The sequence below is a fragment of the Pseudochaenichthys georgianus genome, unplaced genomic scaffold, assembly GCF_902827115.2.
Source record: "Pseudochaenichthys georgianus unplaced genomic scaffold, fPseGeo1.2 scaffold_773_arrow_ctg1, whole genome shotgun sequence".
NCBI classification, from domain to species: Eukaryota; Metazoa; Chordata; class Actinopteri; order Perciformes; family Channichthyidae; genus Pseudochaenichthys; species Pseudochaenichthys georgianus.
In genome coordinates this window covers 52433-75283 of record NW_027263321.1, presented here as the reverse complement: position 1 = coordinate 75283, position 22851 = coordinate 52433, and the positions used below count along the sequence as shown (strand labels likewise).

At 43.7% G+C, this 22851-nt stretch overlaps 1 protein-coding gene across 1 annotated transcript; it reads right to left on the bottom strand.

Moving 5' to 3' along the window:
• Window positions 1-216: 216 nt before the first annotated feature.
• On the bottom strand, window positions 217-21006 carry fktn (fukutin). The gene is given in 12 exon segments (XM_034079933.2): window positions 217-767; window positions 769-834; window positions 836-872; window positions 5062-5186; window positions 5275-5408; window positions 9862-9991; window positions 10081-10213; window positions 12634-12764; window positions 13812-13958; window positions 16466-16666; window positions 20242-20298; window positions 20741-21006. Coding segments are annotated over 12 exon segments (1374 nt in total). The 5' UTR covers window positions 20840-21006; the 3' UTR covers window positions 217-653.
• Between the last annotated feature and the right edge of the window lie 1845 nt (window positions 21007-22851).

Sequence of the window (22851 nt, the reverse complement as noted above, 5' to 3'; positions counted from 1 at the left end):
GAGAGGAGGACCAGAGAGGAGGACCAGAGAGGAGGACTGAGAGGAGGACCAGAGAGGAGGACCAGAGAGGAGGGCCAGAGAGGAGGACCAGAGAGGAGGACCAGAGAGGAGGACCAGAGAGGAGGACCAGAGAGGAGGACCAGAGGAGGAGGACCAGGAGGAGGGCCAGAGAGGAGGACCAGAGAGGAGGACAGAGAGGAGGACTCTGGACGGCCATTGGAAACCTCATCCTCTTTATGCGATAGCATTTAAACACGCAGACATTAAAACATTACGCTTTTCAAAATGATGACTTTAACAAATGACTGGAACTTAGTTAACATGATAAACATGCCGTCAGTTCTCAGTGAGTTCTCATTATTTTATATGATGATGATGATGATGATGATGATGATGATACAGCCAGCGGGTCCGCAGAAAGATTCCAGAATAAAAAAAACTGCAAATGTTTTATTCATTTTGTTTGAATAAGCTCCACCCACTCAGCGACAGGCCACGCCCCGTTCTCCTGCACGTCTTTATTTATTAATATGAGGATGATGATGATGATGAGGATGATGATGATGATGATGATGATGATGATGGAACAACCAGTGTGTTTGTCTGCAGAACGTTTTCAGAATAAAAAACTACAGTTGTCTTTATTTGTAGTTTTAATAAACTTGGATAAGCTCCGCCCACTCGGCGACAGGCCACGCCCCGTTCTCCTGCACGTTGCTAGGAGACGTCTTCCAGTCCCAGCTCCGCAGCGGGACGCTCCACATCGGGGCCGTAGTTAGCGCTCAGATAGTCGAGCGTTTCACAGGGAACGCGCACCTTGAGATCCAGAAAGAAGCTCCGCCCAGCAGAGAGAGAAGCCCGGGAACACGTACCGAGGGGGGGAGGGGGGGAGGAGGGAGGGAGGGGGGGAGGAGGGAGGGGGGAGGGAGGAGGGAGGGGGGAGGGGAGGAGGGAGGAGGAGGGGGGAGGAGGGGGGGGGGGGAGGGGGGAGGGGAGGAGGGAGGGGGAGGGGAGGAGGAGGGAGGGGAGGAGGGAGGGAGGAGGGGAGGAGGGAGGAGGGGAGGAGGGGAAGAGGGAGGGAGGAGGGGAGGGTCCCTTGTTTAAAGAGACGCTCTTCACACAGAGGGGACACACGTCCTTCTACATCAAACATGGTCCCCTCTTCTTCATGTCTCTTTACATCAACATGTGTCCCCTCTTCTCATGTCTCTTCTACATCAACATGTGTCCCCTCTTCCTCATGTCTCTTCTACATCAACATGTGTCCCCTCTTCTCCATGTCTCTCCTACATCAACATATGTCCCCTCTTCTTCAGTCTCTTCTACATCAACATGTGGTCCCCTCTTCCTCATGTCTCTTCTACATCAAACATGTGTCCCCTCTTCCTCTTGTCTCTTCTACATCAACATGTGTCCCCTCTTCTCCATGTCTCTCCTACATCAAACATGTGTCCCCTCTTCTTCATGTCTCTTCTACATCAACATGTGTCCCCTCTTCTTCATGTCTCTTCTACATCAACATGTGTCCCCTCTTCCTCATGTCTCTTCTACATCAACATGTGTCCCCTCTTCTACATCAACATGTGTCCCCTCTTCTTCATGTCTCTTCTACATCAACATGTGTCCCCTCTTCCTCATGTCTCTTCTACATCAACATGTGTCCCCCTTTCCTCATGTCTCTCCTACAACAACATGTGTCCCCTCTTCTCCATGTCTCTTCTACATCAACATGTGTCCCCTCTTCCTCATGTCTCTTCTACATCAACATGTGTCCCCTCTTCTCCATGTCTCTTCTACATCAACATGTGTCCCACTCTTCTCCATGTCTCTTCTACATCAACATGTGTCCCCTCTTCTTCATGTCTCTTCTACATCAACATGTGTCCCCTCTTCTTCATGTCTCTTCTACATCAACATGGTCCCCTCTTCCTCATGTCTCTTCTACATCAACATGTGTCCCCTCTTCTTCATGTCTCTTCTACTATCAACATGTGTCCCCTCTTCCTCATGTCTCTCTACATCAACATGTGTTCCCCTCTTCCTCATGTCTCTTCTACATCAACATATGTCCCCTCTTCTCCATGTCTCTCCTACATCAACATGTGTCCCCTCTCTTCTTCATGTCTCTTCTACATCAACATGTGTCCCCCTCTTCCTCATGTTCTTTCTACATCAACATGTGTCCCCTCTTCCTCATGTCTCTCTACATCAACATGTGTCCCCTCTTCTTCATGTCTCTTCTACATCAACATGTGTCCCCTCTTCCTCATGTCTCTTTACATCAACATGTGTCCCCTCTTCCTCATGTCTCTTCTACATCAACATATGTCCCCCTCTTCTCCATGTCTCTCCTACATCAACATGTGTCCCCCTCTTCTTCATGTCTCTTCTACATCAACATGTGTCCCCTCTCTTCATGTTCTCTTCTACATCAAAATGTGTCCCCCTCTTCCTCATGTCTCTTCTACATCAACATGTGTCCCTCTTCTCCATGTCTCTTCTACATCAACATGTGTCCCCTCTTCTTCATGTCTCTTCTACATCAACATGTGTCCCCTCTTCTTCATGTCTCTTCTACATCAACATGTGTCCCTCTTCCTCATGTCTCTTCTACATCAACATGTGTCCCCTCTTCTCCATGTCTCTCCTACATCAATATGTGTCCCCTCTTCCTCATGTCTCTCCTACATCAACATGTGTCCCCTCTTCTCCATGTCTCTTCTACATCAACATGTGTCCCCTCTTCCTCATGTCTCTTCTACATCAACATGTGTCCCCTCTTCTCCATGTCTCTCCTACAACAACATGTGTCCCCTCTTCTCCATGTCTCTTCTACATCAACATGTGTCCCCTCTTCTTCATGTCTCTTCTACATCAACATGTGTCCCCTCTTCCTCATGTCTCTTCTACATCAACATGTCCCCTCTTCTTCATGTCTCTACTACATCAACATGTGTCCCCTCTTCTCCATGTCTCTTCTTCATCAACATGTGTCCCCTCTTCTACATGTCTCTCCTACATCAACACGTGTCCCCTCTTCTCCATGTCTCTTCTACATCAACATGTGTCCCCTCTTCTCCATGTCTCTTCTACATCAACATGTGTCCCCTCTTCTCCATGTCTCGTCTACATCAATATGTGTCCCCTCTTCTTCACGTCTCTTCTACATCAACATGTGTCCCCTCTTCTCCATGTCTCTTCTACATCAGCATGTGTCCCCTCTTCTTCATGTCTCTTCTACATCAACATGTCCCCTCTTCTTCATGTCTCTTCTACATCAGCATGTGTCCCCTCTTCTTCATGTCTCTTTTACATCAACACGTGTCCCCTCTTCTTCATGTCTCTTCTACATCAACATGTGTCCCCTCTTCTTCATGTCTCTTTTACATCAACATGTGTCCCCTCTTCTTCATGTCTCTTTTACATCAACATGTGTCCCCTCTTCTTCATGTCTCTTCTACATCAACATGTGTCCCCTCTTCTACATCAACATGTGTCCCCTCTCTTCATGTCTCTTCTACATCAACATGTGTCCCCTCTTCTACATCAACATGTGTCCCCTCTTCTTCATGTCTCTTCTACATCAACATGTGTCCCCTCTTCTCCATGTCTCTTTTACATCAACATGTGTCCCCTCTTCTTCATGTCTCTTCTACATCACCATGTGTCCCCTCTTCTACATCAACATGTGTCCCCCTCTTCTTCATGTCTCTTCTACATCAACATGTGTCCCCTCTTCTTCATGTCTCTTCTACATCAACATGTGTCCCCTCTTCTACATCAACATGTGTCCCCTCTTCTACATCAACATGTGTCCCCTCTTCTTCATGTCTCTTCTACATCAGCATGTGTCCCCTCTTCTTCATGTCTCTTTTACATCAACATGTGTCCCCTCTTCTTCATGTCTCTTTTACATCAACATGTGTCCCCTCTTCTTCATGTCTCTTCTACATCAACATGTGTCCCCTCTTCTACATCAACATGTGTCCCCTCTTCTCCATGTCTCTTCTACATCAACATGTGTCCCCTCTTCTTCATGTCTCTTCTACATCAACATGTGTCCCCTCTTCTTCATGTCTCTTCTACATCAACATGTGTCCCCTCTTCTACATCAACATGTGTCCCCTCTTCTTCATGTCTCTTCTACATCAACATGTGTCCCCTCTTCTTCATGTCTCTTCTACATCAACATGTGTCCCCTCTTCTACATCAACATGTGTCCCCTCTTCTACATCAACATGTGTCCCCTCTTCTTCATGTCTCTTCTACATCAGCATGTGTCCCCTCTTCTTCATGTCTCTTTACATCAACATGTGTCCCCTCTTCTTCATGTCTCTTTTACATCAACATGTGTCCCCTCTTCTTCATGTCTCTTCTACATCAACATGTGTCCCCTCTTCTACATCAACATGTGTCCCCTCTTCTCCATGTCTCTTCTACATCAACATGTGTCCCCTCTTCTTCATGTCTCTTCTACATCAACATGTGTCCCCTCTTCTTCATGTCTCTTCTACATCAACATGTGTCCCCTCTTCTTCATGTCTCTTCTACATCAACATGTGTCCCCTCTTCTTCATGTCTCTTCTACATCAACATGTGTCCCCTCTTCTCCATGTCTCTTCTACATCAACATGTGTCCCCTCTTCTTCATGTCTCTTCTACATCAACATGTGTCCCCTCTTCTCCATGTCTCTTCTACATCAACATGTGTCCCCTCTTCTTCATGTCTCTTCTACATCAACATGTGTCCCCTCTTCTTCATGTCTCTTCTACATCAACATGTGTCCCCTCTTCTCCATGTCTCTTCTACATCAACACGTGTCCCCTTATTTTCTTCTAAAGTAACAGACAGAGAATCAGCTCTTTGGAAACAGGGCTGGAACAGAGGGGATTATGGGTAATGCTGCAATGATCTGTTTGGTGTTTCAGCCAATCAGAGGACAGGCTCTGGATATATCTGAGAGCTGGGATATACTGATGAAGAGGATGATGATGATGATGATGATGATGATGATGATGATGATGATAGGGGAACTAATAATAACTAATAATTGTGTTTACTTGAACTTCCTGCCGCTCCTCGCCTGCGTTCCTCCGTTCCACACGATGTCTCCGTCCTCGTAGAAAAAGAAAACGTCCAGTTTGACGTCTTCACTCAGAAAGGAGAGCTCCAGACTGTCCTCCACCTGCCCTTCAAAATAAAACACATGCCTTAACGAGGGGTAAACACACACCTGCGTCAAAACGTGAGAACCATAAAAGAAAAGTTCCCACCTTCCCGAACTTGTGTTTGAGCGACAGCCCGGCGGTCCTGAACGCTGCGATGATGTCCGGCCTGAAGTCTGCAATAAAGATCCCGATGTCCACGTCCCGACTGTACGAGATCACGCTGCACTGCCTGAACCAGCCTGCAGGGGGCACACGTCAACAAGTACATCAACAACGGTTTACAATCAACAAGAGTTTCATATGTCGTTACGCTGTTATTGGTCTTCGTGCTGTCACCTTAGCATGTTAGCATGCTGTAACATTAGCATGTTATATGTTGTTATGCTGTAACGTTAATATATTGTTATGCTGTAACGTTAGCATATTAGCATCTTATATGTTATTATACTGTAACGTTAGCATGTTACATGTTGTTATGTTGTAACGTTAGCATGTTATATGTTGTCATGCTGTAACGTTAGCATGTTAGCATGTTATATGTTGTCATGCTGTAACGTTAGCATGTTGTTATGCTGTAACGTTAGCATGTTAGCATGTTATATGTTGTCATGCTGTAACGTTAGCATGTTAGCATGTTATATGTTGTCATGCTGTAACGTTAGCATGTTGTTATGCTGTAACGTTAGCATGTTAGCATGTTATATGTTGTCATGCTGTAACGTTAGCATGTTAGCATGTTATATGTTGTTATGCTGTAACATTAGCATGTTATATGTTCTCATGTTGTAACGTTAGCATGTTGTTATGCTGTAACGTTAGCATGTTAGCATGTTATATGTTCTCATGTTGTAACGTTAGCATGTTGTTATGCTGTAACGTTAGCATGTTAGCATCTTATATGTTGTTATGCTGTAACGTTAGCATGTTAGCATGTTATATGTTCTCATGTTGTAACGTTAGCATGTTGTTATGCTGTAACGTTAGCATGTTAGCATGTTATATGTTCTCATGTTGTAACGTTAGCATGTTGTTATGCTGTAACGTTAGCATGTTAGCATGTTATATGTTGTTATGCTGTAACATTAGCATGTTATATGTTCTCATGTTGTAACGTTAGCATGTTGTTATGCTGTAACGTTAGCATGTTAGCATGTTATATGTTGTTATGCTGTAACATTAGCATGTTATATGTTCTCATGTTGTAACGTTAGCATGTTGTTATGCTGTAACGTTAGCATGTTAGCATGTTATATGTTGTCATGTTGTAACGTTAGCATGTTGTTATGCTGTAACGTTAGCATGTTAGCATGTTATATGTTGTCATGTTGGAACGTTAGCATGTTGTTATGCTGTAACGGTAGCATGTTATATGTTGTCATGTTGTAACGTTAGCATGTTGTTATGCTGTAACGTTAGCATGTTAGCATGTTATATGTTGTCATGTTGGAACGTTAGCATGTTAGCATGTTATATGTTGTTATGCTGTAACGGTAGCATGTTATATGTTGTCATGTTGGAACGTTAGCATGTTGTTATGCTGTAACGGTAGCATGTTATATGTTGTCATGTTGTAACGTTAATATGTTGTTATGCTGTAACGTTAGCATGTTAGCATGTTATATGTTGTTATGCTGTAACTTTAGCATGTTACATGTTGTTATGTTGTAACGTTAGCATGTTGTTATGCTGTAACGTTAGCATGTTAGCATGTTATATGTTGTTATGCTGTAACGTTAATATATTGTTATGCTGTAACGTTAGCATGTTAGCATCTTATATCTTATTATACTGTAACGTTAGCATGTTACATGTTGTTATGTTGTAACGTTAGCATGTTAGCATGTTATATGTTGTTATGCTGTAACGTTAATATATTGTTATGCTGTAACGTTAGCATGTTAGCATCTTATATCTTATTATACTGTAACGTTAGCATGTTACATGTTGTTATGTTGTAACGTTAGCATGTTATATGTTGTCATGCTGTAACGTTAGCATTTTATATGTTGTCATGTTGTAACGTTAGCATGTTGTTATGCTGTAACGTTAGCATGTTATATGTTCTCATGTTGTAACGTTAGCATGTTGTTATGCTGTAACGTTAGCATGTTAGCATGTTATATGTTGTCATGTTGGAACGTTAGCATGTTGTTATGCTGTAACGTTAGCATGTTAGCATCTTATATGTTGTCATGTTGTAACGTTAGCATGTTAGCATCTTATATGTTGTTATGCTGTAACGTTAGCATGTTATATGTTGTTATGTTGTAACGTTAATATATTGTTATGTTGTAACGTTAGCATGTTATATGTTGTCATGTTGTAACGTTAGCATGCTGTTATGCTGTAACGTTAGCATGTTATATGTTGTCATGTTGTAACGTTAGCATGCTGTTATGCTGTAACGTTAGCATGTTATATGTTGTCATGTTGTAACGTTAGCATGTTATATGTTGTTATGTTGTAACGTTAATATATTGTTATGCTGTAACGTTAGCATGTTAGCATGTTATATGTTATTATGTTGTGACGTTAATATGTTATTATGCTGTAATGTTAGCATGTTGTTATGCTGTAACGTTAGCATGTTAGCATGTTATATGTTGTCATGTTGTAACGTTAATATATTGTTATGCTGTAACGTTAGCATGTTAGCATCTTATATGTTATTATGCTGTAACGTTAGCATGTTATATGTTATTATGTTGTGACGTTAATATGTTATTATGCTGTAATGTTAGCATGTTATATGTTGTCATGTTGTAACGTTAGCATGTTGTTATGCTGTAACGTTAGCATGTTAGCATGTTAGCATCTTATATGTTGTCATGTTGTAACGTTAGCATGTTGTTATGCTGTAACGTTAGCATGTTAGCATGTTATATGTTGTCATGTTGTAACGTTAGCATGTTAGCATGTTATATGTTGTCATGTTGTAACGTTAGCATGTTGTTATACTGTAACGTTAGCATGTTAGCATGTTATATGTTGTCATGTTGTAACGTTAGCATGTTAGCATGTTATAACGTTAGCATGTTGTTATGCTGTAACGTTAGCATGTTAGCATGTTATATGTTGTTATGCTGTCACGTTAGCATGTTGTTATGCTGTAACGTTAGCATGTTAGCATGTTATATGTTGTTATGCTGTCACGTTAACATGTTGTTATTCTGTAACGTTAGCATGTTAGCATGTTAGCATCTTATATGTTGTCATGTTGTAACGTTAGCATGTTGTTATGCTGTAACGTTAGCATGTTAGCATGTTATATGTTGTCATGTTGTAACGTTAGCATGTTAGCATGTTATATGTTGTCATGTTGTAACGTTAGCATGTTGTTATGCTGTAACGTTAGCATGTTAGCATGTTATATGTTGTCATGTTGTAACGTTAGCATGTTAGCATGTTATAACGTTAGCATGTTGTTATGCTGTAACGTTAGCATGTTAGCATGTTATATGTTGTTATGCTGTAACGTTAGCATGTTATATGTTGTTATGTTGTAACGTTAATATATTGTTATGCTGCAACGTTAGCATGTTAGCATCTTATATGTTATTATGCTGTAACGTTAGCATGTTAGCATGTTATATGTTATTATGTTGTGACGTTAATATATTGTTATGCTGCAACGTTAGCATGTTAGCATCTTATATGTTATTATGCTGTAACGTTAGCATGTTAGCATGTTATATGTTATTATGTTGTGACGTTAATATGTTATTATGCTGTAATGTTAGCATGTTGTTATGCTGTAACGTTAGCATGTTAGCATGTTATATGTTGTCATGTTGTAACGTTAATATATTGTTATGCTGTAACGTTAGCATGTTAGCATCTTATATGTTATTATGCTGTAACGTTAGCATGTTATATGTTATTATGTTGTGACGTTAATATGTTATTATGCTGTAATGTTAGCATGTTATATGTTGTCATGTTGTAACGTTAGCATGTTGTTATGCTGTAACGTTAGCATGTTAGCATGTTAGCATCTTATATGTTGTCATGTTGTAACGTTAGCATGTTGTTATGCTGTAACGTTAGCATGTTAGCATGTTATATGTTGTCATGTTGTAACGTTAGCATGTTAGCATGTTATATGTTGTCATGTTGTAACGTTAGCATGTTGTTATACTGTAACGTTAGCATGTTAGCATGTTATATGTTGTCATGTTGTAACGTTAGCATGTTAGCATGTTATAACGTTAGCATGTTGTTATGCTGTAACGTTAGCATGTTAGCATGTTATATGTTGTTATGCTGTCACGTTAGCATGTTGTTATGCTGTAACGTTAGCATGTTAGCATGTTATATGTTGTTATGCTGTCACGTTAACATGTTGTTATTCTGTAACGTTAGCATGTTAGCATCTTATATGTTGTCATGTTGTAACGTTAGCATGTTGTTATGCTGTAACGTTAGCATGTTAGCATGTTAGCATGTTATATGTTGTCATGTTGTAACGTTAGCATGTTAGCATGTTATATGTTGTCATGTTGTAACGTTAGCATGTTGTTATGCTGTAACGTTAGCATGTTAGCATGTTATATGTTGTCATGTTGTAACGTTAGCATGTTAGCATGTTATAACGTTAGCATGTTGTTATGCTGTAACGTTAGCATGTTAGCATGTTATATGTTGTTATGCTGTAACGTTAGCATGTTATATGTTGTCATGTTGTATCCATACCCAGGCAGGTGCCGCTGCTCAGCCAGAAGGGGATGTTGAGGGGAGCTAACGTCCGCGCCGCCAGATGAAGCAGCGACTTCACTTTCCTCCGAAACTCCACGGCCTCCGGAGAGGAGTCGTCAGGATAGAGCTGCAGAACATCTCGTTTAAATTAACTTCCAGTCTCATTTCTAAAACACTTTTCACTTTCTCTCCCCTTCACAATAAAAGCGCGTCTACCTGCAGGAAGTTCCGAGCGTCTCGGTGTCGGCACTCCAGGAAGCGAGCGTGTTTTTGTTCGGAGAGAAAACGGGAAACGTTTCGAGGAATTCGAACATCGAGGCCGTCGAGGACCGTGAGGACGAGTTCCGGCCTGAAGGGGCACAACACAAACAACCATTAATAAACAACAACAGCTCACTGTGACAGTATTAACCACAAACAACCATTAATAAACAACAACAACTCACTGTGACAGTATTAACCACAAACAACAATTAATAAACAACAACAACAACTCACTGTGACACATATTAACCACAAACAACCATTAATAAACAACAACAGCTCACTGTGACAGTATTAACCACAAACAACCATTAATAAACAACAACAACTCACTGTGACAGTATTAACCACAAACAACCATTAATAAACAACAACAACTCACTGTGACAGTATTAACCACAAACAACCATTAATAAACAACAACAACAACAACAACTCACTGTGACAGTATTAACCACAAACAACCATTAATAAACAACAACAACAACTCACTGTGACAGTATTAACCACAAACAACCATTAATAAACAACAACAGCTCACTGTGACAGTATTAACCACAAACAACCATTAATAAACAACAACAACTCACTGTGACAGTATTAACCACAAACAACCATTAATAAACAACAACTCACTGTGACAGTATTAAACACAAACAACCATTAATAAACAACAACAACAACAACTCACTGTGACAGTATTAACCACAAACAACCATTAATAAACAACAACAACTCACTGTGACAGTATTAACCACAAACAACCATTAATAAACAACAACAACTCACTGTGACAGTATTAAACACAAACAACCATTAATAAACAACAACAACTCACTGTGACAGTATTAAACACAAACAACCATTAATAAACAACAACAACAACTCACTGTGACAGTATTAACCACAAACAACCATTAATAAACAACAACAACTCACTGTGACAGTATTAACCACAAACAACCATTAATAAACAACAACAACTCACTGTGACAGTATTAACCACAAACAACCATTAATAAACAACAACAACTCACTGTGACAGTATTAACCACAAACAACCATTAATAAACAACAACAACTCACTGTGACAGTATTAACCACAAACAACCATTAATAAACAACAACAACTCACTGTGACAGTATTAAACACAAACAACCATTAATAAACAACAACAACAACTCACTGTGACAGTATTAACCACAAACAACCATTAATAAACAACAACAACTCACTGTGACAGTATTAACCACAAACAACCATTAATAAACAACAACAACTCACTGTGACAGTATTAACCACAAACAACCATTAATAAACAACAACAACTCACTGTGACAGTATTAACCACAAACAACCATTAATAAACAACAACAACTCACTGTGACAGTATTAACCACAAACAACCATTAATAAACAACAACAACTCACTGTGACAGTATTAACCACAAACAACCATTAATAAACAACAACAACTCACTGTGACAGTATTAACCACAAACAACCATTAATAAACAACAACAACAACTCACTGTGACAGTATTAACCACAAACAACCATTAATAAACAACAGCTCACTGTGACAGTATTAACCATAAACAACCATTAATAAACAACAACAACAACAACAACAACTCACTGTGACAGTATTAACCACAAACAACCATTAATAAACAACAACAACAACAACAACAACAACTCACTGTGACAGTATTAACCACAAACAACCATTAATAAACAACAACAGCTCACTGTGACAGTATTAACCACAAACAACCATTAATAAACAACAACAACAACTCACTGTGACAGTATTAACCACAAACAACCATTAATAAACAACAGCTCACTGTGACAGTATTAACCATAAACAACCATTAATAAACAACAACAACAACAACAACAACTCACTGTGACAGTATTAACCACAAACAACCATTAATAAACAACAACAACTCACTGTGACAGTATTAACCACAAACAACCATTAATAAACAACAACAGCTCACTGTGACAGTATTAACCATAAACAACCATTAATAAACAACAACAACAACAACTCACTGTGACAGTATTAACCACAAACAACCATTAATAAACAACAACAGCTCACTGTGACAGTATTAACCATAAACAACCATTAATAAACAACAACAACAACTCACTGTGACAGTATTAACCACAAACAATCATTAATAAACAACAACAACTCACTGTGACAGTATTAACCACAAACAACCATTAATAAACAACAACAACTCACTGTGACAGTATTAACCACAAACAACCATTAACAAACAACAACAACAACAACAACTCACTGTGACAGTATTAACCACAAACAACCATTAATAAACAACAACAACAACAACAACTCACTGTGACAGTATTAACCACAAACAACCATTAATAAACAACAACAACAACAACAACAACAACTCACTGTGACAGTATTAACCACAAACAACCATTAACAAACAACAACAGTAATAAAGAGGTGCTACCTGTCGTAGGCTCCGGCGTGGCGTCCGTAGTCGAGCCGTTTGAACGAAGCGAAGCGTCGATCCATTCCAGGTTTCAGACGGAGCGCTCCGTGCCAGAGATAGTTCCCGCTGCGCTCGTACAGAAACACCACCTGCAGGGACAGGTACATCTAACACCACCTGCAGGGACAGGTACATCTAACACCACCTGCAGGGACAGGTACATCTAACACCACCTGCAGGGACAGGTACATCTAACACCACCTGCAGGGACAGGTACATCTAACACCACCTGCAGGGACAGGTACATCTAACACCACCTGCAGGGACAGGTACATCTAACACCACCTGCAGGGACAGGTACATCTAACACCACCTGCTGGGACAGGTACATCTAACACCACCTGCAGGGACAGGTACATCTAACACCACCTGCAGGGACAGGTACATCTAACACCACCTGCAGGGACAGGTACATCTAACACCACCTGCAGGGACACAGGTACATCTAACACCACCTGCAGGGACAGGTACATCTAACACCACCTGCAGGGACAGGTACATCTAACACCACCTGCAGGGACAGGTACATCTAACTCCACCTGCAGGGACAGGTACATCTAACACCACCTGCAGGGACAGGTACATCTAACTCCACCTGCAGGGACACAGGTACATCTAACACCACCTGCAGGGACACAGGTACATCTAACACCACCTGCAGGGACAGGTACATCTAACACCACCTGCAGGGACAGGTACATCTAACACCACCTGCAGGGACAGGTACATCTAACACCACCTGCAGGGACAGGTACATCTAACTCCACCTGCAGGGACAGGTACATCTAACTCCACCTGCAGGGACAGGTACATCTAACTCCACCTGCAGGGACAGGTACATCTAACACCACCTGCAGGGACAGGTACATCTAACTCCACCTGCAGGGACACAGGTACATCTAACACCACCTGCAGGGACAGGTACATCTAACACCACCTGCAGGGACAGGTACATCTAACTCCACCTGCAGGGACACAGGTACATCTAACACCACCTGCAGGGACAGGTACATCTAACACCACCTGCAGGGACAGGTACATCTAACACCACCTGCAGGGACAGGTACATCTAACACCACCTGCAGGGACAGGTACATCTAACACCACCTGTCGTTGGGTCAGGTGACCAGTCCCACCTGTATGATGTGGCCGTGGAGGCGGAGCAGGAAGTGGAGCGGGATCTGGTTTCCTGATAGGGTGTCCAGACTGGCCAATCGGGGGTCGTCTCCTCGCAGCTCCATCACCTCGAAGCCTTTCTGCTCGGCAGCCAATAGGAAGCCGGCCTGGGAGCGAGTGATAAACGAACATCAGAGGATCAAATAAAACTCTGGACCGTCATTGGTTAATTCCAGAGATGATAAAAGTACACACATCCTTTACTCAAGTAGAAGTACACACATCCTTTACTCAGGTAGAAGTACACACATCCTTTACTCAGGTAGAAGTACACATATCCTGTACTCAAGTAGAAGTACACACATCCTTTACTAAGGTAGAAGTACACACATCCTTTACTCAAGGAGAAGTACACACATCCTTTACTCAAGCAGAAGTACACACATCCTTTACTCAAGTAGAAGTACACACACCCTTTACTCAGGTAGAAGTACACACATCCTTTACTCAGGTAGAAGTACATATCCTTTACTCAAGGAGAAGTACACACATCCTTTACTCAAGGAGAAGTACACATCCTTTACTCAAGGAGAAGTACACACATCCTTTACTCAAGGAGAAGTACACACATCCTTTACTCAAGTAGAAGTACACACATCCTTTACTCAAGTAGAAGTACACATCATTTACTCAAGGAGAAGTACACATCCTTTACTCAAGGAGAAGTACACACATCCTTTACTCAAGGAGAAGTACACACATCCTTTACTCAAGGAGAAGTACACACATCCTTTACTCAAGTAGAAGTACACACATCCTGTACTCAAGGAGAATTACACACATCCTTTACTCAAGTAGAAGTACACACATCCTTTACCCAGGTAGAAGTACACACATCCTTTACTCAAGGAGAATTACACACATCCTTTACTCAAGTAGAAGTACACACATCCTTTACTCAAGTAGAAGTACACACATCATTTACTCAAGTAGAAGTACACACATCCTTTACTCAGGTAGAAGTACACACATCCTTTACTCAGGTAGAAGTACACACATCCTTTACTCAGGTAGAAGTACACACATCCTTTACTCAAGGAGAAGTACACACATCCTTTACCCAGGTAGAAGTACACACATCCTTTACTCAGGTAGAAGTACACACATCATTTACTCAGGTAGAAGTACACATATCCTTTACTCAGGTAGAAGTACACATATCCTTTACTCAAGGAGAAGTACACACACATCCTTTACTCAGGTAGAAGTACACTCATCCTTTACTCAGGTAGAGGTACACACATCCTTTACTCAGGTAGAAGTACACACATCCTTTACCCAGGTAGAAGTACACACATCCTTTACTCAGGTAGAAGTACACACATCCTTTACTCAGGTAGAGGTACACATATCCTTTACTCAAGGAGAAGTACACACACATCCTTTACTCAGGTAGAAGTACACTCATCCTTTACTCAGGTAGAGGTACACACATCCTTTACTCAGGTAGAAGTACACACATCCTTTACCCAGGTAGAAGTACACACATCCTTTACTCAGGTAGAAGTACACACATCCTTTACCCAGGTAGAAGTACACACATCCTTTACCCAGGTAGAAGTACACACATCCTTTACCCAGGTAGAAGTACACTCATCCTTTACTCAGGTAGAAGTACACACGTCCTTTACCCAGGTAGAGGTACACACATCCTTTACTCAGGTAGAAGTACACACATCCTTTACCCAGGTAGAAGTACACACATCCTTTACTCAGGTAGAAGTACACACATCCTTTACCCAGGTAGAAGTACACACATCCTTTACCCAGGTAGAAGTACACACATCCTTTACCCAGGTAGAAGTACACACATCCTTTACCCAGGTAGAAGTACACACATCCTTTACTCAGGTAGAAGTACACACATCCTTTACTCAGGTAGAAGTACACACATCCTTTCAGGTAGAAGTACACACATCCTGTACCCAGGTAGAAGTACACACATCCTTTACTCAGGTAGAAGTACACACATCCTTTACTCAGGTAGAAGTACACACATCCTTTCAGGTAGAAGTACACACATCCTTTACCCAGGTAGAAGTACACACATCCTTTACTCAGGTAGAAGTACACACATCCTTTACCCAGGTAGAAGTACACACATCCTTTACCCAGGTAGAAGTACACACATCCTTTACCCAGGTAGAAGTACACTCATCCTTTACTCAGGTAGAAGTACACACGTCCTTTACCCAGGTAGAGGTACACACATCCTTTACTCAGGTAGAAGTACACACATCCTTTACCCAGGTAGAAGTACACACATCCTTTACTCAGGTAGAAGTACACACATCCTTTACCCAGGTAGAAGTACACACATCCTTTACCCAGGTAGAAGTACACACATCCTTTACCCAGGTAGAAGTACACACATCCTTTACCCAGGTAGAAGTACACACATCCTTTACTCAGGTAGAAGTACACACATCCTTTACTCAGGTAGAAGTACACACATCCTTTCAGGTAGAAGTACACACATCCTGTACCCAGGTAGGGTTAAGGGTATTTGGGTTCAAAATGTAAGAAGTCAAAGTAAAGTACTGATATCAGAAACATGTACTGAAGCACAGTAACGAAGTATTTGTTCTCCAACACTTTACAGCAGGAAACTCACCTCGTACTTCCACAGGTTGGCGTGCAGAGCGAAGGCTGTGATTGGCCGGTTGGTGCACAGGAAGCTGCAGTGCGGCTCGCGCACCAGACGGTCGCGCTGCCGCAATGCATCATGGGAGAGCAGCGTGAGCGCGGCGGTGTCAGCGAGGAACAGCGTTAGCTCGTAGCGCCGAGCTAACGCTAGGAAAGTCTTCACCGTCTGCTGCGGGGACAACAGAGAGCGTTCATATTGGTAAAACACTGAGTGTCCTCCTCCAGCATGAGAGCAGCATGCTAACAAGGGCATCAGCTGCAGCTGAGAACATGAGAGTAGCATGCTAACAAGGGTACCAGCTGCAGCTGTGAACATGAGAGTAGCATGCTAACAAGGGTACCAGCTGCAGCTGTGAGCATGAGAGTAGCATGCTAACAAGGGTACCAGCTGCAGCTGTGAGCATGAGAGTAGCATGCTAACAAGGGTACCAGCTGCAGCTGTGAACATGAGAGCAGCATGCTAACAAGGGTACCAGCTGCAGCTGTGAACATGAGAGTAGCATGCTAACAAGGGTACCAGCTGCAGCTGTGAACATGAGAGCAGCATGCTAACAAAGGTACCAGCTGTAGCTGTGAGCATGAGAGTAGCATGCTAACAAGGGTACCAGCTGCAGCTGTGAACATGAGAGCAGCATGCTAACAAAGCTATCAGCTGCAGCTGTGAACATGAGAGCAGCATGCTAACAAAGGTACCAGCTGTAGCTGTGAGCATGAGAGTAGCATGCTAACAAGGGTACCAGCTGCAGCTGTGAACATGAGAGCAGCATGCTAACAAAGGTATCAGCTGCAGCTGTGAACATGAGAGTAGCATGCTAACAAGGGTATCAGCTGCAGCTGTGAACATGAGAGTAGCATGCTAACAAGGGTACCAGCTGCAGCTGTGAACATGACAGGATGTGTGATGACTTGGAAGAGCATCAGGACTGCTTGAGGCAGATGATAGCTCTGTGATGAACATGATGACTCAGCCTCTATGGAGAGAGACATCAAGCATGCTCATTTCTGACGTGGAGCTACTTTTATTTTTATTTTATTTAACCTTTATTTAACCAGATAAAAGCATTGAGATATAATCTCATTTGCAAAGCTGACCTGGCCAAGAAGGCAGCAACGTTACACATAACACATAACACAAACATATAAAATACAGAGAACATAACTAAGAAAACAAAAGATAAAAAAGCAGTCACTACATTGTGCACATTAGGACAGTACGAAAGGTGCACTACTTATTACTGCAAGAGCAGCTGGTGGTAAGGACTTCAGACAACTTTAATTTAAAACATGCTATTGAGACAAGTGCCCTCAGTTTGAGGCGTGATTGAAGGTCATTCCAAGACCAAGGACCATAATAAAAAAGACTCCTTCTCCCAGCCTCAGTCCGCACAGCAGGAACCTGGAACCGTATCCAGGCACTGGATCTGAGGTTGTAAGAGTCACAAACTGGAGCAAATCTGGCACATATGTACAGTGGAAGCTTACCTAAAATGGCTTTATACATTAATAAAAACCAATGCTGCATCCTCTGAAGTAAACATTGAATACTGCTTTCTGTTCCTCCATCTTGTGACTGTGTGACTCCCTCTCTTGATATCAGCATGTGAAGGACACTGCTCAGGAACTAGTCTCTGTATGTGATGACTCCTTCCCTCTGGAGAGGACCACACATGGATCCTGAGGATGAACTAGTCTCTGTATGTGATGACTCCTTCCCTCTGGAGAGGACCACACATGGATCAGAGGCTGAACTAGTCTCTGTATGTGATGACTCCTTCCCTCTGGAGAGGACCACACATGGATCAGAGGCTGAACTAGTCTCTGTATGTGATGACTCCTTCCCTCTGGAGAGGACCACACATGGATCAGAGGCTGAACTAGTCTCTGTATGTGATGACTCCTTCCCTCTGGAGAGGACCACACATGGATCAGAGGCTCGAGCCAGGGACCAGGGAGGGTCTCTAACGGCATGTTAGTAATATTCACTGTTACATGAGATTACCTGACGGATTAGTAATCAGGTAGCATCAGTTATTCAGTTAGTTACTATAGGGACCTAGAAATACACCGGGACGACCTTTGACCCCGGCCCTAACCACTCCTACTGCTATTGATGTAATGTTTTACTTTATCACTTGCCCCTCTTGTTTGCTTGCTCACCATGGGAAGCGGCCGTGGGTCCCTTGGAAGGCGCTATGCAGATGTAATGTACTATGTGTATCACTAAGGCTGCCGGACGGGGGGCAGACTACAACGTAAAAGCCCTGCTGCAGGACGGGGGGCAGACGACACAGTACAAGCCCTGTTGCAGGACGGGGCCAGACGACACAGTACAAGCCCTGCTGCAGGACGGGGGGCAGACGACACAGTACAAGCCCTGTTGCAGGACGGGGGGCAGACGACACAGTACAAGCCCTGTTGCAGGACGGGGCCAGACGACACAGTACAAGCCCTGCTGCAGGACGGGGGGCAGACGACACAGTACAAGCCCTGTTGCAGGACGGGAGGCAGACGACACAGTACAAGCCCTGCTGAAGGACGGGGGGCAAACGACACAGTACAAGCCCTGCTGCAGGACGGGGGGCAGACGACACAGTACAAGCCCTGTTGCAGGACGGGGCCAGACGACACAGTACAAGCCCTGTTGCAGGACGGGGGGCAGACGACACAGTACAAGCCCTGCTGCAGGACGGGGGGCAGACGACACAGTACAAGCCCTGTTGCAGGACGGGGGGCAGACGACACAGTACAAGCCCTGCTGCAGGACGGGGGGCAGACGACACAGTACAAGCCCTGCTGCAGGACGGGGGGCAGACGACACAGTACAAGCCCTGCTGCAGGACGGGGCCAGACGACACAGTACAAGCCCTGTTGCAGGACGGGGGGCAGACGACACAGTACAAGCCCTGTTGCAGGACGGGAGGCAGACGACACAGTACAAGCCCTGTTGCAGGACGGGAGGCAGACGACACAGTACAAGCCCTGCTGAAGGACGGGGGGCAAACGACACAGTACAAGCCCTGCTGAAGGACGGGGGGCAAACGACACAGTACAAGCCCTGCTGCAGGACGGGGCCAGACGACACAGTACAAGCCCTGCTGCAGGACGGGGGGCAGCCGACACAGTACAAGCCCTGCTGCAGGACGGGGGGCAGACGACACAGTACAAGCCCTGCTGCAGGACGGGGGGCAAACGACACGGTGAAAGCCCGGTTGCTCTGCTGACGTGGGGCGCTCTCTGGAACAGCGACGTGCGCTCTGATCACCTTTCTGTAACCGTGCCAGAGGCTGGTCTTCATCTGGGCAGAGTGTGAAAGTCAGCCGAAAACTCATCTCATTTTAAACACAATCAAATGAAAGCACGCAGTCCTGGAATACTCCACAACACTAAAGAGAAGCGAGCGCATGTTGACCAGCAGAGCGCTGAGGAGGAGACGCTGCCAGAGGCTCCAGTTCCTCACTGACCGGGGTCTGAGCTGGATTCAGATCAGAGTGGAGTGTCCCTGGTGGAGGGTTGAGGTCCTTTGTTGAGAAGCTTTAAAGGACATGAAGACTGACTGAGTGGAATAATCTCTCTCTCCAAAGATATTGAAGTGACTGCTGTGTTGTATTTATTGTTGTGTATACGTGCACGTGTGTCTGCTGATTGTGTATAATAGGATATACATGTTTTATTCACATCTGTATAATTCATATTCGGGTCAGGCGGGGATCATCTGGTGAAGAAGGCGAGTGTTTTCTGACTCACCCATTGGACGTCGCTGGGCGTCAGGTGACCCGAGCGGCTCAGGATGTGAGGGCCGGGCTGCGGGGGGGGGGGGGGGGGGGGGGGGTTGCAATATTAGATTTAATGATATAAATATAAACATGAACACGCTCTACAAGGAGAGAAGAAGTAATCATAAGTATGTGTGTTTTTTTTAAGTTTCTTGATCTTTTAGGAAACACCATTTTTAGAAGAATAAAATAAAGAATATTAATTTTCAATTAAAAAAGTTAGAAAATGTTGGAATATAAATTAATAAATAATATATTAAAATAGTAAATAAATAAACTATATTCTTTTGTGATTTAGAAAATATATAAATATAATAATTAAAAAAGACGAAATATGAAATAAAATAAAAAGTTAGAAAATGTTGGAATATAAATTAATATATATTATGAAATATAATAAATAATAATATATATACAAATATTAGATAAACATTACATTTCCCTTGTTTCTTGCGGTGCCCGGCTCTCACCTTGCTGACGTAGTTCCGGAAGTAGTAGAGCTGGAACAGCAGGAACGCGGAGCTGCACGCGACCAGCAGCCATAACACCGTCCGGTGAGCGCGAGGCATCCGGTGACTCTGCTCGGTAACCGGAAGCTCATCACAAACCCGCCGGGAATCCGGGGAGAACGGCGGGAGTAACACGCGGGAGAAACAAGCGTGGAACAGCGGCAAGACCCAGCGCCATCTTTAAAACCCCCAACTTCCGGCTGCTGGGACCTTCAGAGTAAAAGCATGGAGGAAACCGCTTCCTGTTGATGGGACCTTCAGAGTAAAAGCATGGAGGAAACCGCTTCCGGTTGGTGGGACCTTCAGAAACAATGGAATGAAGCCTAATAAAGTGTATTAAGAGTGAAGTACAGTGTTTCCAGGTAGACTCACCTGGGCTCGGGACTCACCTGGGCTCACCTGGAAGACTTCAGGGTCCCTGGATCAATGACGGGTCGATACGTCTCGTGCTTGTTAATAGAAGCTAACGCTCCATGCGGTGCTGACCCGCCTCCTCCAATCACCATCACCCAGCAGGGACATTGATTACATGGACACATGGTGAGAGCTGTTCTGTCCTCACTGGGAGCTCAACGGGCACTCTGTTGGCCTGATGAGTCTCACTCCTGACTCAACGGGTTCAGGTGAAGCCTCGGGAAACCCTTTGAGAGCCAGCTCCAAAGCTCCAAAGCTTCAAAGCTTCATCTCGCCATCACTCGTTGACACACCTGAGGAAGAGCCTTTGGTTAGTCGGTAAAGATTAAACCATCCTACATTATTATAAAGCTCTCCTGTCATGCAAAAGTAACTTTCTGATGTCTTCTCTACATCAGCGTGTGTCCCGGGTGTGTCCCGGGTGTGTCCCGGTGTCCCCCCGGTGTGTCCCGGTGTGTCAGGAGACTCTCAAAGAGATATCTTTTCTACATCACCGTGTGTCCCGGTGTGTCCCCGGTGTGTCCCGGTGTGTCCCTGGTGTGTCAGGAGACTCTCAAAGAGATGTCTTTTCTACATCACTGTGTGTCCCCGGTGTGTCCCCGGTGTGTCAGGAGACTCTCAAAGAGATGTCTTTTCTACATCACCATGTGTCATCACCGTGTGTTCCGGTGTCCCCCCGGTGTGTCAGGAGACTCTCAAAGAGATGTCTTTTCTACATCACCGTGTGTCCCCGGTGTGTCCCGGGTGTGTCCCCGGTGTGTCAGGAGACTCTCAAAGAGATGTCTTTTCTACATCACCATGTGTCCCCCGTGTCCCCCGTGTGTCCCCGGTGTGTCAGGAGACTCTCAAAGAGATGTCTTTTCTACATCACCATGTGTCCCCGGTGTGTCACCATGTGTCCCGGTGTGTCCCCGGTGTGTCAGGAGACTCACTAAGTGATGTCTTCTCTTCATCACCATGTGTCCCCGGTGTGTCCCCGGTGTGTCAGGAGACTCACTAAGAGATGTCTTTTCTACAACACCATGTGTCCCCCGTGTGTCCCCTGTGTGTCACCATGTGTCCCCGGTATGTCCCCCGGTGTGTCAGGAGACTCTCAAAGTGTCAGAAACAAACCCCTCTCTCTTCTCCTCCGTACCCACATCTCTAAAAACGGGGAACAACGGAGCTGATCCAGATTTGCTGCGTCATGACGACATTACTAAAATATGGGCGGGCTTTAAACCCACGGGCCAATCAGAAACGTTGCTGTCAGAAACAATGAGACGTGTTCTGGAAGTAATATGGTCTGTTTTATATTAGCTAAAATTAATTATCTGTTTTTATTTGTATATATCTGAGACCTATGCTATATGCCTAAAAATAGCATGACATGATGAGACCTTTAAAACAGATACACCATAAGTAGGTTAAAGGAAGGTAATGTTGGAGAAACAGCTCGAGTGCGCTAGAATTTGAAAATACACAACCGGAAAAATCTGCCCCTTCCTTCAGACTTCCTCACAGAGCCCCTCCTCCAACACACACGAGCGCGCACATGACCAATGAGGGCAGAGATCAGTGTGTGCCCCGATGGAAGGCTGACAGGCAGGTAGGCCGTCCAGTCACTTCAGCCGGCTCAGGTGGTGATGATGATGATGATGATGATGATGATGATGATG